This window comes from Leguminivora glycinivorella, chromosome 7 (genome assembly GCF_023078275.1).
Source record: "Leguminivora glycinivorella isolate SPB_JAAS2020 chromosome 7, LegGlyc_1.1, whole genome shotgun sequence".
NCBI classification, from domain to species: Eukaryota; Metazoa; Arthropoda; class Insecta; order Lepidoptera; family Tortricidae; genus Leguminivora; species Leguminivora glycinivorella.
This window is the reverse complement of record NC_062977.1, coordinates 15,549,170-15,564,080: the sequence shown is the minus strand read 5'-3', so window position 1 is coordinate 15,564,080 and position 14,911 is coordinate 15,549,170. Positions and strand designations below refer to the sequence as shown.

Below are 14,911 nucleotides of genomic sequence, written 5' to 3'. Positions count from 1 at the left end.
AGGCGGCATTTCGTGAACATCAAAGCAGTGGGCCTTCTGTACTTGTACTATTATATATTCTGTGCCAATAGTCAAATCACGGTACACGTTATGTCAAACATCAATTTTCTATGAAATAATGACGTTTACAAATTCTGGGCTGCCAAAAAATCGCTGCCAGCTTAACTTGGTCTGACTAAAAACTTTCGTGCATTCAGATTTACAACAGTGTTTACAAGACATGCCACACACGCTAAGTGCGGTGTTAAAAGAGTTCAGGCCGTTCAGGTTTAAATTGTAATATGTAGGTACAACGTTTGTAGCAAAAGCTATAGATTGGATTGTCAAACGAATATATTATAGACTCGTTCGGATAAGGGCGTTAATAATAACCTAACCACAAAATTAAAATTTTGAAAAAACCCCCGACCGCGACATAGGAGACCGATTTTCATGAAACATGGCTAAGAACACTCCCGACTGTTTTAACTAACACCTTTATTTACAGACCGCGAAGACGCCGCCAATCATCTTTAGAAAAAGCTTCGCCAGTATACTCGCTTAGTTGCGACCAGCTGTCCGTCGGAAGCTCGCAAACCGCCTCCCCAATGAAGTCCTTACACAGTCTACCAGAACGTTTATCCGAAAGTAGCGACAACTTGGACTACAGTGAGGAGACCAAATCGCGACGATGTAAAAGCTGCGAGGGCATGCTGGACGAACAACCCCACACTATAGATACTCCCGTAGAAGCCTCCACGCAAACGAAAAGAAAAAAAAACTTCATGGACAGATGTGTGAACAAAGTTAGACTATGTTGATGATGAGTGCGACCCGTGAAACGATACGCTTGCAGTGTGTGCCTTGTAAATGGCTGCCTTATTGGACTTATCGCATATTTATGTGAATCATATTTTAAAGTACAAAAGTGCGCACAATTGTGTATATATTTGTGTATGTCGATGTTAAAATTATTTGTTAGTTATCGAATACAGGCTCGTAAATCCGCAAGTAAGGACGCGTTCACATAATAAATCTGAACCATCTCACTAAGCGACTAATATTAGAAGTTTAAAAAAAGAGTTTATAGACCGAGAGTCTAAATGTGTATGTGTCCTTATGATGAAGAAAGCAGAGTAACATGTCTAGTTGCTTTAAAACTAGCTGTAGCTAAAAATTTATTTATCAATAAAAATGTAATCTCTTTGAGTGCATGACGTGGATTGACCATTGAGATGTGACATGTAGTTGCTACCCTGCAGTGTTTCAAGAACACCGCATGAGGTGGTAATAATGTTGAATACACAGTTTGCTATTCGTTGTAGTATGGCAAATTGCTTTTACGCTTTCTGACTTGCAATAACTAATTATTTAATTTTTATCTCTCTATCTCTTCACTCTCTATACAAAATATATGTGAATTTATGGACATATTGTATTATTTCTTGTTTTAGTGTCTTGCCAATAAAGTATAATGTCAAATGAGCGGATTATACAACATTACAATATGCATATGTGATAGCTTAGATCTTTTAGAAATTATTGTATGAAGTAATGAAATTGCTAGTTTTACTTGTTATTTAACTTTTCAGCACTCTGATTTCAATTCGTCTTGTACCTTATATTGTTGAAAATTGTACAAAATTTTACCTTAGAATAAATTGTTAATGTAGTCATTGATTATAATGAGTTAACCATATAATAATGAAACATGATTATACTTTACCCCCTAAAGATATATATTTATGTACTAGTTCTAACCGTGAAATAAATGGTATTATTAAAATTATGAGACTTATTTTGTTGTTTTATCCCTAAAATATATTATGACTTATGACATGACACTAAACATGTCTGGACAGATATTGTTATAAAAATTGAGGCTGAGAGATCAAGAGGCTGCAGATATTTAAAGACGCTATTAATACACTGTCCAAATGAGCAATGCACATCCTTAACCAAATGGATACATCATAAATGAAAATTGACTGCAAACATGTACAGTGGGCTGCAAAATTGCATGGACGAATTATGAATGAATTCATTGATAAATTCGCCATGCACTTTTGCAGCTGATAGTACCTTAAAAATGATTTCATTAGAAACTTCATACTTAAAACATTTTTCCTTCTGACACATATATTTAGGAATGGCAGTAATATTAGAAGAAGCTTAGCACATATAGTATATATAGTCCTCCTCATCGGTTTCGATGATGGCGACCTCAGCAGATTATGAATTAATTTGCCTGTTATGGGCTCTTATGTGGCTGGCCAAGCCGAACTTGGTTTTAAAGACTCTTTTGCAGGCGTGACAATAGAGTTGACCAGACGTATTGTAAGTATACACGTAGGAGGGCTTTGGTCTCTCTTTGTGTTGTTGGCGTTTGATATCTAACGTCATGAGGCGGTTTTCCTCAAACGATTTAACACTGTTAAAGATGGTAGATCGCCAAGATGACCTGTCTGTAGCAAGCTCTGACAGTGACTATGTTATTTGAGATTCCTACCTCAAGGGAAAGGGATTGTATGTAGAGTGTGCATACTTTTTTCAGACACAAAGCAATTTTTACTAAGGTATAATAAGTATGAACTATGCAGTGGTTTAAACTTTCATCATTCATGATTATTACACATAATAACTCCGAGAACACAAGGACAATGCCGTCCCCAAAGGAGGTTAGTTTTAATATTGTGATTTGCGATTAAGTTCCAATTTAAAGTTGGTATGGCTTTGGATGACCACAGGCCAGGCCTACCTCAATTTCTCATCAAAATTAAGTATAGAAACAAAAATGTATCAGTTAATCCTAAGTTAAGCTAATCTATGTCAGCACCGAATACCTATCTAGTATCTACTACCAAACTACAGCTGCTATCTACTAAATACTACTTACTGTAACTACTACTACTGCTGCTCTCACATTGAGTGAGTACATGAGTAAAAATACATCCAAATCAAAATCTAAAAATATTTTATTTTAATATTCTAATACACAATATTATAAATAAATATAAAATAAGGTCATCAGCCTTGACTGCTCTAATCTAACAATACTAAGGGAATAAATTTACTTACATAAACACTTCACATTCCATCTTCAACTCTTGAATACACTGAATAATGTTTTTTTTTTCACCATTTGTCACTGCAGGGCAAACAATCCCAGTTTGTTGTTTACCATAAGGACACTTTGACCAGTTGTAAAGATAAAATACTAGCAAATCTTGTCTTTATAGTAAACAACAAACTGGGGCCTTTGACTACTTTTTGACATATTATATACAGTTAGGCGACTTAATCTGAAATATAAATGATAATCAATGTTACAATAATTGCAAGATTTTATTTACACATAAATTAACATATTACATTTGAAATGACCTGATTTCATAGAGGCGACTGTCAACAATTTACTTTTAATGAGAATGAACACTCCTCACAGTCAATTATCACTGGTTCATTCTCTTTTCTGTCCGTTTCTTCAAGCACATAATTTGAACCACATCTACACAAATAAGTATATACACCATCATCAAAATCCATGTCCTTTAAACTTATCACATCATATAGAAGAACTTCAGAACTATTATGCTCTGAACTGGACAACTGGGCATCATACACTTTCCTTGATTCTGGATCCCGAAGGACATTCCATGCTTTTTGTATAAGCAGGAAACGGTCATGATTACTACTTACTTTATCTGGATGGGTAGATAATACCAGACTTTGGTAACTTTTCTTCAGCTCCTCATTCGAGGCGGTTCTATGGCACTGAAGGACTTCGTAGTAATCAGGAAACTTTGATTCATTGCTAATATTAGCCATGTTAATAGTTCACGATTTATTCACTTCATTACACTACTATTCTTATAAAGTGATCACAGAGCCGTTAGCTTGTTTGCCTTTGTTTTGATTCGACATTTGAAAACATAACCTCAATTTTTTTCCTGGGTATGGTGGTGGGCTTTATAGACGTCCGCAATGCACTTCGTGGTTTCTTAAAGCTTATTATTCGTCATATTGAACAATATGATGCAAATTTAATTATAAATACGGCAATTACAATCGTGGCGTTAAGAACCCAACTATAAATGTGAACGAGGAATAAATAACCAAGTCACTGGCTAGTACGGTACGACTATCTGTTACGGCTATAATAATTAACAAGGTTTTTGAACGCTCCCTGCCCCAAACAAGCAAAGGAACTGTCATTCGAGTTATTTCAGCGATAACCTAACTTATATGTTATTATTTGAATAAAAGTTCATATTAATCAGAATTCCTACTTGGAATTTTCAAGAATGCCGACTTGGAATCAAATTCAGTCTCAACTGAGACACCCCAACAATCCTGTAGTGTTTTTCGATATTACTGTTGGGACAATGGTGAGCTTACCAGCATATTTCAATCTTGTTTTTATTACAGGTTTAATATTTCACTTATTAAATTGATGTTACATATTTACAGGAAATAGGGCGAATGATTTTTGAGCTATTTGCCGACGTTGTACCCAAGACAAGTGAAAACTTCAGAGAATTTTGTACCGGTGAATACAGAAGGGATGGTGTTCCTTTAGGGTACAAAGGCGCTACATTTCACAGAGTCATCAAAGATTTCATGATACAGGGAGGCGATTTTGTAAATGTAAGTAATTTTAATTCGATTGTAAGTAATGAATGAAATTTAATTCAAAGTTACTTGTACTCATAGATATAAAAAGTATGTATTTAATGTCATTGCTTGTACTTTATATTATAGGGACGGTTTTTACCACATGTTAATTATTGCCATGCCATCAAAATGGAAAGCAATTCTGTAGTTCTGATTCTGTTTCACAATTTATAGTTATACATTAGTGCTTGAGACCAAGATTGGTCTTATCAATACAATTATTTTGTCAGCAACAAATAGATAAACAACAGTCAAAATAGCCAATTTTATACTAACATACCTATGAAAGAAATTAAATAAGAATATTTTAATTTTTTTTTCTTCCTCAGGGAGATGGTACCGGTGTCATGAGTATCTATGGAGGCAGCACATTTGCAGATGAAAATTTTGGCCTAAAACATGACTCGCCAGGTTTACTGTCCATGGCCAACAGTGGGAAAGACACTAATGGCTGCCAATTCTTCATTACCTGTGCAAAGTGCAACTTCCTAGACAATAAGCATGTAGTGTTTGGACGAGTCATTGATGGTTTACTAGTTATGAGAAAAATAGAGAATGTACCCACAGGCCCTAATAATAAACCAAAAATACCAGTCACAATATCACAATGTGGGCAAATGTAAATAAAAACATTTTTAAAATTCTTAACTTATTATTTCCTTCTAGATTACAGAAGCTCGGCTTCGATTATGTTACAATAAATAATTTTTTTCAGGAAAATATATTAATATCACTTACACATAGGTAACAAAAATTGTCAAATCTTGTATAATTTTTAGTGCATATTCTGTCTGGAGAATGTTTTCCAGGGGCCCATTTCTCGAAGCTACAAGTTACAATTTACAAGCGGTAGTCAATGTCTAATATGACAAGTTGGAAGACTTCCACTTTTAACTTTCACTTTTGAGAAATGGGCCTCAGATCACAAATAGAAGAATAGAAGAATACTCTTGAGACTGATAGTATTAATTTCATATTAGTAAATTTCTTGGTGGCATGGTTGCTGTACCGAACCTATTACCAACTTCAGCAATGAATGCCCCTTCCATTTTTTTGGCAACTTGGTCAAAGAATAAATTGGATATTTGGGAATGGAATACTGAACGGAATTCAAAATCTATGTGGAAGTCCACTACACAGGATTGTTGTTCTTTTTTGAGCCCAGGGCTGAATCTCCAGACAGTGATGAGGTGTTCAAATAGTCTGCCATCTGTACACTCCGCTTTTACTAAATGAGGTTTGACTAGGGTCACAATGGATGTGTAGCTTTCGTTTATAGGAGGGAATCCAACAATGAGTTCACCTACTAGTCGATTACTAGATTTTTGTTTTACTAGGGACTGCTTGCACCAAGGTACAAATTTGTGGTAATTCTCTACATCAGCAACAACTTCATACATTTGTTCCATTGTGTACCTGTAACAAAAAGTATAACATTGTAAGTAAATTCAAATGCTTTTCTTTTAGATTAGATCCATATTTGTTGAATTCTCCATAAGTTTCCGAAAATTTGTCAAAATAAGACCTATACATTGCCCTGCCCTGGAGAAATGGTATAGAGCTAGGGCCTTTTATCTGAGAGGGATGCTCACATCACCTTATCTTTATACATATATTTTCTAAACAACTGAACTGTTATGGACAAATCAATGAACAATTATTATAATGATTTGCTAATCCATATTCAATGAGGATGATGTCACTAAAAATAGACACACTACATAAATAGGAGTTGTTTATCCCAAACATAAATTGTACAGGAGGTAAACGCGTGCGACTTTCGAACCCCTGAACCCCGGTACTGGTACGAACCAATGAGTTTTTCGGAACTTATGTGCAAAATGTCATTTGATATTTGCCAGTCGCTTTTCGGTGAAGGAAAACATCGTGAGGAAACCGGACTAATTCCAATAAGGCCTAGTTACCCTTCAGATTGGAAGGTCAGATGGCAGTAAAACTAGTGCCTACGCCAAATCTTGGAATTAGTTGTCAAAGCGGACCCCAGGCTCCCATGAGCCGAGGCAAATGCCGGGAGGAGGATGATGACACAATTGTTATATTATAATGTTTAAGTATGTATGAATGGACTTTTGAATGCAAAATGCAGACATGAGTCCCATAAACACCTGTAGCTGGGGAGTTTATTGCAAAACCTTAAATTTTTTGACCAAAGCATGAAACTTGGCACAGTTGTTCCTTATATAAAATAAGCCGATTAAGATCGGGAGCCTTCGGGAGCCTCCCCCTGGGGCCCGGGAGGGGGGTCAAAGTACCGCTTCACCCGGCTTGGTTTGAAAAATTCTAACTTACCCCGTTTAGTTAATAGGTCATGTTTGGTATCGTTTTCGAGTAAATCAATAACGTAGAATTCGTTTTTAGTACTAAAATTATAATTTAATGGTAAATAAAATAAAAAAAAATAAAAAATTGAAATTTTCATCCATGATTTACAAATTCAGTTCATCATAAATAACAAACTGTTTGCTTTTTCTATAAATAAAAAATAAGACATGATAGCCTATTTAATATAGATTATAAAAAATATAACTTTTATCCACCTTTTTAACGTTAAGTAAAAAAAATTACTTTAAGCGCGCGGCGTCGGGACGCCGCGAGCGTAATTTTAAAAAGCCTTTATTTTAGAAACTCTATTAGACCCCGTTTAGCTATTAGGTCATGTTTGATATCGTTTTCGAGTAAATCAATAACGTAGAATTCATTTTTGGTACTAAAATTATAATTTAATGGTAAGTAAAATTAAAAAAAAATTAAAAAATTTGAAATTTTCATCCATGATTTACAAATTCAAGTCATCATAAATGACAAACTGTTTGATTTTTCTATAAATAAAAAATATGATATGAAAGCCTATTTAATATAGATTATAAAAAATATAACTTTTATCCACCTTCACAAACGTTAAGTTCCACAAAAAAATTACTTTAAGACGCGCGGCGTCGGGACGCCGCGAGCGTAATTTTAAAATACCTCTATTTTAAAAACTCTATTAAATTCAATTCAATTCAAAATATCTTTATTCATGTAGGCCTAGTTACAAGCTCTTATGAATAGTTCATTACATATATATTATGATCTTAATCTAACCTAATTATCAGAGCAATTTATTGTTGTAAATTATTGTTCATAATAATATTGAGTCTATAATATACAATTTCATATAAAAATAATCGTTAAACAAAAAATATATAATTAGGTATATGTATATATAAAAATACATGTCTAGAATATTTCTAGGAAAAATCCAATGTCCAAAAAAATACAATATTAATTTCATCAACAATAATAATAATAATAAACGTAAAAATAAGAAACCATTTCGAATAACAATTAATCCCACGTTGTTTTATCATTCATGTAGTCTTGTGTTGTATAATAAGCTTTGGAAATGAGTACACGCTTTACATGATTCTTAAATTTATTAATTGACAAGTCAGTAATATGATTCGGAAGTTTATTATAAAATCGAACACAATTACCCATGAATGATTTTTTAATTTTACAGAGCCGTGTGAAGGGCACCGCGAGTTTATGTTTATTTCTAGTATTTATATTATGTACATCACAGTTTTTCTTAAAATTACAAATGTTTTTAAATTAATAACAAAATATATTGAAATTTATTTTTAATGTACTACAATTATAATTTAATGTTTTCGAGTAAATAAATAAATAAAAAATATTCATCTATGATTTGCAAATTCAAGTCAACAAAAATGTCAACTGTTTGCTTTTTCTTTAAATAAAAAATATGATGTAAAAGCCTATGCGTATGTCACCAAACACCCAGACAAGTTTGGTGAAAACTTCCTTCACGAACTGCTTGGTGTCTGATGACCATGGTCCAAATGTTTCAAATGCAATTGCCGCAAATATGTAGTTGTTTTTTAAAATGCATATTTGTGCGTTTAAACAGGGCGTTTTGCAGCAGCAGTCCCTGGTCTCTGGGCCGAACGTTAGACGTTGGACGGAGCCAAGGTATCCACACAGGTCACGCGCCAAGGGTCGTCCCAGAAACCAAGGCAAAAGCGAGCAACCATCAGGCCGCTTTCCGTCTGCTGCTGATAAGCCGACAGGTTCGAGGGTTGTCGGTATGTTCGCTGTGCCGAGAGCCTTGCGGATTAAATCGTTAAGTGCAGCGTGTCACAAAATTCGGCCAGCACTAGACTGGCAGTGGAGTCCGTGGTGTCCTAATGCGTCGGCAGCAAGGGTGTGGTTGGCATGTCTTTAGCCCCAGTCTTAGACAAATGGCAGTATATGATGAAGTAAGGCAGCCTCGGAAGGAGGTATGTTCTCCAAGTGTCGATCTTTTCTAGTAAAGAGGTTCTTCCTTCACTCATTCACTGCTGCGTAAGGACCCTTGATCTGAAACAATATGTGCATTGTCATTTTATTTAAACAGATTCTGCAACTATCAAATTACAACATTTTGGTGGATCACCTTCACTATTACACACTTACCTATCATACAAAATAATTACAAACTTTAGTAGAATCAGATTAGCCTATCTATGATATTGCTCCATCTCGTAATAGTTTGAAGCCTTGGGTGGCCATGTTTCTCCCTTGTTGATCGTTTCAAGCTGCGTTTATCGTACCTATCCCATACTATGTCTAATCTAGAAACGTTTTCTTTTGGCTTTGAAGCTTAGCCAGGCCACCCAAGGTGTCAAACTATTACAAGATGGAGCAATATCAGAGGCAAATCAGATTCTACTAAAGTTTGTAATAATTTTGTATGATACGTAACATAAGTGGGTAATACTGAAGGTTACGTGATCCACCAAAAAATTGTAAATTGATAGTTGTAGACTCTAAAATGATAATGCACATATTGTTTCAGATTCGGACAAGTCGTTGCGTAACGGTGAATGAGTGGTCGAAGTACCTACCTCTTTAGGTACCAAAAAGATCGACAATTGGAGCACATACCTCCTTCAGAGGCTGCCTTGCATCAGCATATACTGCGCACAGTGTACCAGGGGCCCATTTCTCGAAGCTACAAGTTACAATTTTCAACTGGTTGTCAATGTCTAATATGACAAGTTGGAAAGAGACTTCCGCTTGTAACTTGTAACTTTCAGTTTTGAGAAATGGGACTCAGGGCGTTCTTGTTTGGAGTCAGGCGTTGGTGCCACACCAAAATTTGCCAAGTCCGTCTTGTTGGGGATGGAAGGAAGGAAGAATGGGTAGTGTGGTACCGATTCGTCTCCTTCTTCCTTCCATCCCAGAGGCAATACTGAAGTGGCCAGTATATGCTTAGAAGTTAAAAGATGTAAATGTAAATCAGGTTGCAAACACCGATGCAACTGCATAAAGTGGGTAGAGCCTTCTTTATGCAGTTCCATATGTACCCAGCTATGTCTCTGTGAAGGGAATGTATAGTATGAGTATGAGTATGAGTAATCTGTCAATTAGGACACCACAGACTAAACTATAAGTGCTAACTTTTCAGTGTTGGATACTCTATGGCAGTTCCTACTCAATTATAATAAGCTCATTATAATTGACTTTAGTTAACTATAATAATTTCAAAAATAGAACTTCATACAATTTCTATACTAATTTGCGATATCTGGCAAATTTTCCTGCATCTGAAACACATTTTTTTTATCTGTCGCGTTATCGGCCAATCAGAGACGGTTATTACAAACAATTGGTTGCTAGGTAATTCGATGTTGATACAACGGTGAACGACTCTATTGACATTAATTTTAACTTGCATGAATGGTGATATTTCCGTCCATTGATGATGAAGATGATGACTCGTAGAAAAAGTATTGTATACAATAGTGATATAATTAAGCTTTTCACTCTCGTACCGTACTACACATGGTACTCGACTGAAAAGTTTTGTATTATATCACGATTGTATAAAATACTATTATATAAATTTCTTTCAGGATTCACTACAATGAATAAATAACAGGTACAGTCGGTCTTTAGATCGTGTGGTCCGACCCGAGTGTTGCCGTTGTCGACACCGGAGTCAATAATAATGAATCTTTTTCTATTTATGCATTAACACACCTCTGACACTGGCGATCAAATATATGAAAGAGGCACGTTCCCCGCACACAGTCTAAGCTCGCGTAGGTGAACGCGTACTATCCTTTGTGAATAGGCTTTAATATCATATTTTTATATTTATAGAAAAAGCAAACCGTTTGACATTTATGGTGACTTGAATTTGCAACTCACAGATTTTTTTTTTTTTTTTTTAATTTCATTTAACATTAAATGGTCATTTTAGTACCAAAACTAAATTCTACGTTATTAATTTACTCGAAAACGATACTAAACACGACCTAATAGCTAAACGGGTTCTAATAGAGTTTTTTAAAATAAAGGCATTTTAAAATTACGCTCGCGGCGTCTCGACGCCGCGCGGCTTAATGTTTTTTTTATGTAACTTAACGTTAGTAAAGGTGGGTAAAAATTATATTATTCATAATCTATATTAAATAGGCTTTCATATCATATTTTTTATTTGTAGAAAAAGCAAACAGTTTGACATTTATGATGACTTGAATTTGTAAATCATAGATGAAAATTTAAAACTTTTATTATTTTTTTATTTTATTTACCATTAAATTATAATTTTAGTACCAAAAATGAATTCTACGTTATTGATTTACTCGAAAACGATACCAAACATGACCTATGAACTAAACGGGCTATGTTAGAATTTTTCAAAGCAAGCCGGGTGAAGCAGTACTTTGACCCCCCCTCCCGAGCCCCAGGGGGGAGGCTCCCGAAGGCTCCCGATCTTAATCGGCTTATTTTGATATAAGGAACAACTGTGCAAAGTTTCATGCTTTGGTCAAGAAAAAAAAGGTTTGGCCTCTTTTTGTCGATAAACGTCCCCACTAAGGGCTTTACGAGTAGTTTACAAATATATAACATATTACAGGACTTTTACTACTTGGTCTAACAAAATATGAGAAAATGTCCAAAAGTGGTAATAATTGTAACGGTGAAGGCTCGTTTTCAAAAAATTGCCAAAAATATATAATAGAAATTTATAACCACTAAGAAATAAGAGCAATTTTAGTAAACGTTGCAGATTAATTTTGTACGAAAATAATTTCAATGTGATGTAGATTTTCAAAGAAATTGCTACTTAATTTTAGGTAATTTCTGTAAAAAATTCAACTCGTCTTAGCCTCGTTTACTCTTTTTCAAAACCTTATAATAAAAATATAGTCTGAGAAGATTGTAGTACAGGATATACGTATTATAAAGTTACCAGTTTCAGTATTCAAAATTGTCGAAATTTTTCAAATAAGATCGACTAATTCAGTGCTATACGCGGGTTTTCCTAAACGTGTGTCAGAAAAAAAAACATAAATAATTTAGTGAATTAGTTTTCGAAAATCCCGTCTGATAAGAATCAAGATAAAAAGATGCTCTAATTGAAACTTTAGTTAAATATATCTATTAGATAACAGAAAGTGTAGTATTTCACCGACTAAAACTATCAATTTTACATTATTTTGACGTTTCTCTTGAAAGCAGCCTTAACACATTTATGACAAGACACACTCTTGTGTGTTCATTTTGTATTTAAAATGGGGCTCTTAACTTTCTCTGCTGGATGATGCACAAACTTGGCAGTCATTCATCATCTATAAATATACCATGAATGAAAATGTACATTTTTTAAATTGGACATTGCAATATCAATAAACATTAGAAACTTAAGGCCACTCATTTTATTTGGTTTGAGTGCTTAATATACAAAGGACTTGTTGTAGTATACCGTGGTTCTATATTATATGGCAAAGCAACTTAGATATATTTTTACTAAAAAATATTCATAGTAGACATGGGTCGAATATTCGGTATTCGGCAAGTTTTTCAATGTTTGTATTCGGCCGAATAGTTCGGTTACATTGCTGAATATTTACCGAATAAACAAAGTAAATAAATAGTGTAAGTTGTTTAGTTTTTTCATCGGATAATGACATCCTATTTCAGCATTTTAAGGAACCATCAAAGGGTAAGGATACAATGCGTTAAAATATAAGAACCTACAATAATTATGTAAAAAAGTGAAAATAACGTACTTTAAGAAACAAAACCCAAAATGTTCTTCTCCGCGTAATTATAGGAACAATAAGAGCCTTAGTACCCATTATCAATCATTGAAAAGTTTTTAACTCCAAGCCAGGATTTAAAATATGGCGGAACCGAATATTCGGCCGAATGTTCGGTTCGGTAACAGCTGAACCGAATGTTCGGCCGAATATTCGTATTCGGCCCATCTCTAATTCATAGAGTTGATACTTACCCTACTAGCTGCCTCCCGCGATATTCGCGGTTACGGCTTTGTTTAGGGAAGGTGAAGAACGTACGTTGTTGCTGCCATGTGTTGACATCTAGTCTATTTCTGCAATGACCCTGAAACCTATAGGAAGTGAAATTAAATAACAGGGAAGAGTAAGTTTGGCTACGTATTTGAAGGTCAACTTACACTGCCAATCAATAGATTAATAAATAAAAGAAATTAGGCACTTAATCATATTAAGTGTCAACAAAACATGCAAAGAAAACGCGTATTACGTTTTTATTACCTTGACTTTGAATCTGTTCTTGACAGGAGTCTTACAGCAGAACAATAAATTCTCATTATAACCATGTTGTAACTCCACTAGAAGGTACGTGCCTATTATAAAATAGCTGTAAAACATTGTCACTAGAATTCCATTTCAAAGCGCGGGATTTTTTCCCTAATCCAGACGACCACCAATGGTTTCGACTAAAAAGATTTCAGCAAACAGCCTGGCAGTGGCACTGACATACTGAGAATACTGGCAACTGACATTGACAAGTCAAATTGACAGAAGGCATGGAGAATAGAGGAAGGAGGAAAATCTGACGAAGTAGAACCGCTAGGAGCGCATGTCTCGCTCAATACTCAGCGACGTGACATGACATTAGACGTTTTTCTTTCTCTAGGCTGATTTCGTCAAACTGGACAAGTCAAGACTTAGTCCTGTGGTAGTGCGCTGGCTTCGTATCAAAGAATAATTATAATTACTCACTCTTCGTATGCAGATGTTCTCAGGTTCGATCCTGACAGCGATCTTTTTAAATAAATAAATAAATATTGGGGACACCTTACATAGATCAACTTAGCCCCAAACTAAGCAAAGCTTGTACTATGGGTGCTAAGCGACGATATACATACTTAAATAGATAAATACATACTTATATACATAGAAGATTGCCAAGGTTCTACAGCGCATCGAGTATGTTTGCGGAGGCTCGCGTCCCGGATTTCTTCGCTGTAATTCGGTCTAGGGTGGCATCCTTTTGGAATAGGCTGCGCAGATCTGAAAATTGTATTCTTGCCACTTGTAGTGAGAACTTAAACAGTCCTATTAGTAGGTTTTGGCTGTCTTTGCATCGAGATGCGAACCGGAACAAAAATACAACAATCTTATCAAAAATACTAATTGCGCAGTAAGTTATTAAACATTAAGGTGTATCTAATTGTAGAAATGTAAGTAATGGCTTTTAATTATTTTATTATATTGTATTTTAACTTAATTATTGTTTTTTGTATTTTTACACGTTCTATACACTGTATTGTCTTATTTTACTTCGATGTTTGTTTTTGACATTCATATGGGTTTTTTGCCTGAATTAAAATTGATTTATTTATTTTTATTATAGAAAACATCCATGACCCAGGAACAAATATCTATGCTCATCACACAAATAAATGCCCTTACCGGGATTCGAACCCAGGACCGCGGCTTAGCAGGTAGGGTCACTACCGACTGAGCCAGACCGGTCGTCACTTTTGTATTTTGATTTTTGTTTTATATTTTAATTTTCTTTTTGTGTTTAGTTGTTGTTTTATTTATACAAATGTCAACTTAAGAAGCCTTATTCCTAAAGACGAGCGTTTTTTGCAAAATGTAACCTTTTTCATTCAAAAGTATATAGAAACTGTAAATTATTATTAAAAAACTGATAATGTTCCTAAAAGAACATATCTTAAGCTAGGTAATCATGGGATAATATTCTAAAATATGTCTTTTTATACTTAAAAGAAATCAGTTTTTCGGAAGACGTTTTCAAATTTCGTAGTGAGATAACTCGTTTTTTTTTCTATTATTATAAATGGGCTTAAACTCTTGGCCACAGACTAGCCAAAGGCAAAGACGTGGCCTACGATGGAGTGAGCTCGCCCAAAAGATGCCGGTTCACTCGTGATTGTGCTGTTAAA

General features: G+C 34.7%; 3 protein-coding genes across 7 annotated transcripts in view; 2 read left to right on the top strand and 1 right to left on the bottom strand.

Annotated features, from left to right (window-relative positions):
* Positions 1–1,768, top strand: part of LOC125228293 (NAD(+) hydrolase sarm1) — a 101,954-nt gene extending 100,186 nt beyond the window's left edge. For all 5 annotated transcript variants that reach the window (XM_048132794.1, XM_048132793.1, XM_048132796.1 and 2 more), the window contains one exon: positions 488–1,768. The gene's annotated coding sequence lies outside the window, so the exon portion shown is untranslated. The remainder of the gene's footprint in view (positions 1–487) is intronic.
* A 2,111-nt stretch (positions 1,769–3,879) lies between these two features.
* LOC125228295 (peptidyl-prolyl cis-trans isomerase H) lies at positions 3,880–5,301 on the top strand. Its single transcript, XM_048132799.1, has 3 exons — positions 3,880–4,367; positions 4,450–4,626; positions 4,983–5,301. Exons 1-3 carry the CDS (start codon positions 4,284–4,286, stop codon positions 5,274–5,276), a joined length of 555 nt encoding a protein of 184 aa, XP_047988756.1. The 5' UTR covers positions 3,880–4,283; the 3' UTR covers positions 5,277–5,301.
* Positions 5,302–5,307: 6 nt separating this feature from the next.
* On the bottom strand, positions 5,308–13,462 carry LOC125228294 (coenzyme Q-binding protein COQ10 homolog A, mitochondrial). The gene is made up of 3 exons (XM_048132798.1): positions 13,248–13,462; positions 12,965–13,081; positions 5,308–6,069 (listed from the first exon to the last, which is right to left on the bottom strand). The coding sequence occupies exons 1-3, from the start codon at positions 13,310–13,312 to the stop codon at positions 5,625–5,627; spliced, it is 627 nt and encodes a 208-aa protein (XP_047988755.1). The 5' UTR covers positions 13,313–13,462; the 3' UTR covers positions 5,308–5,624.
* Between the last annotated feature and the right edge of the window lie 1,449 nt (positions 13,463–14,911).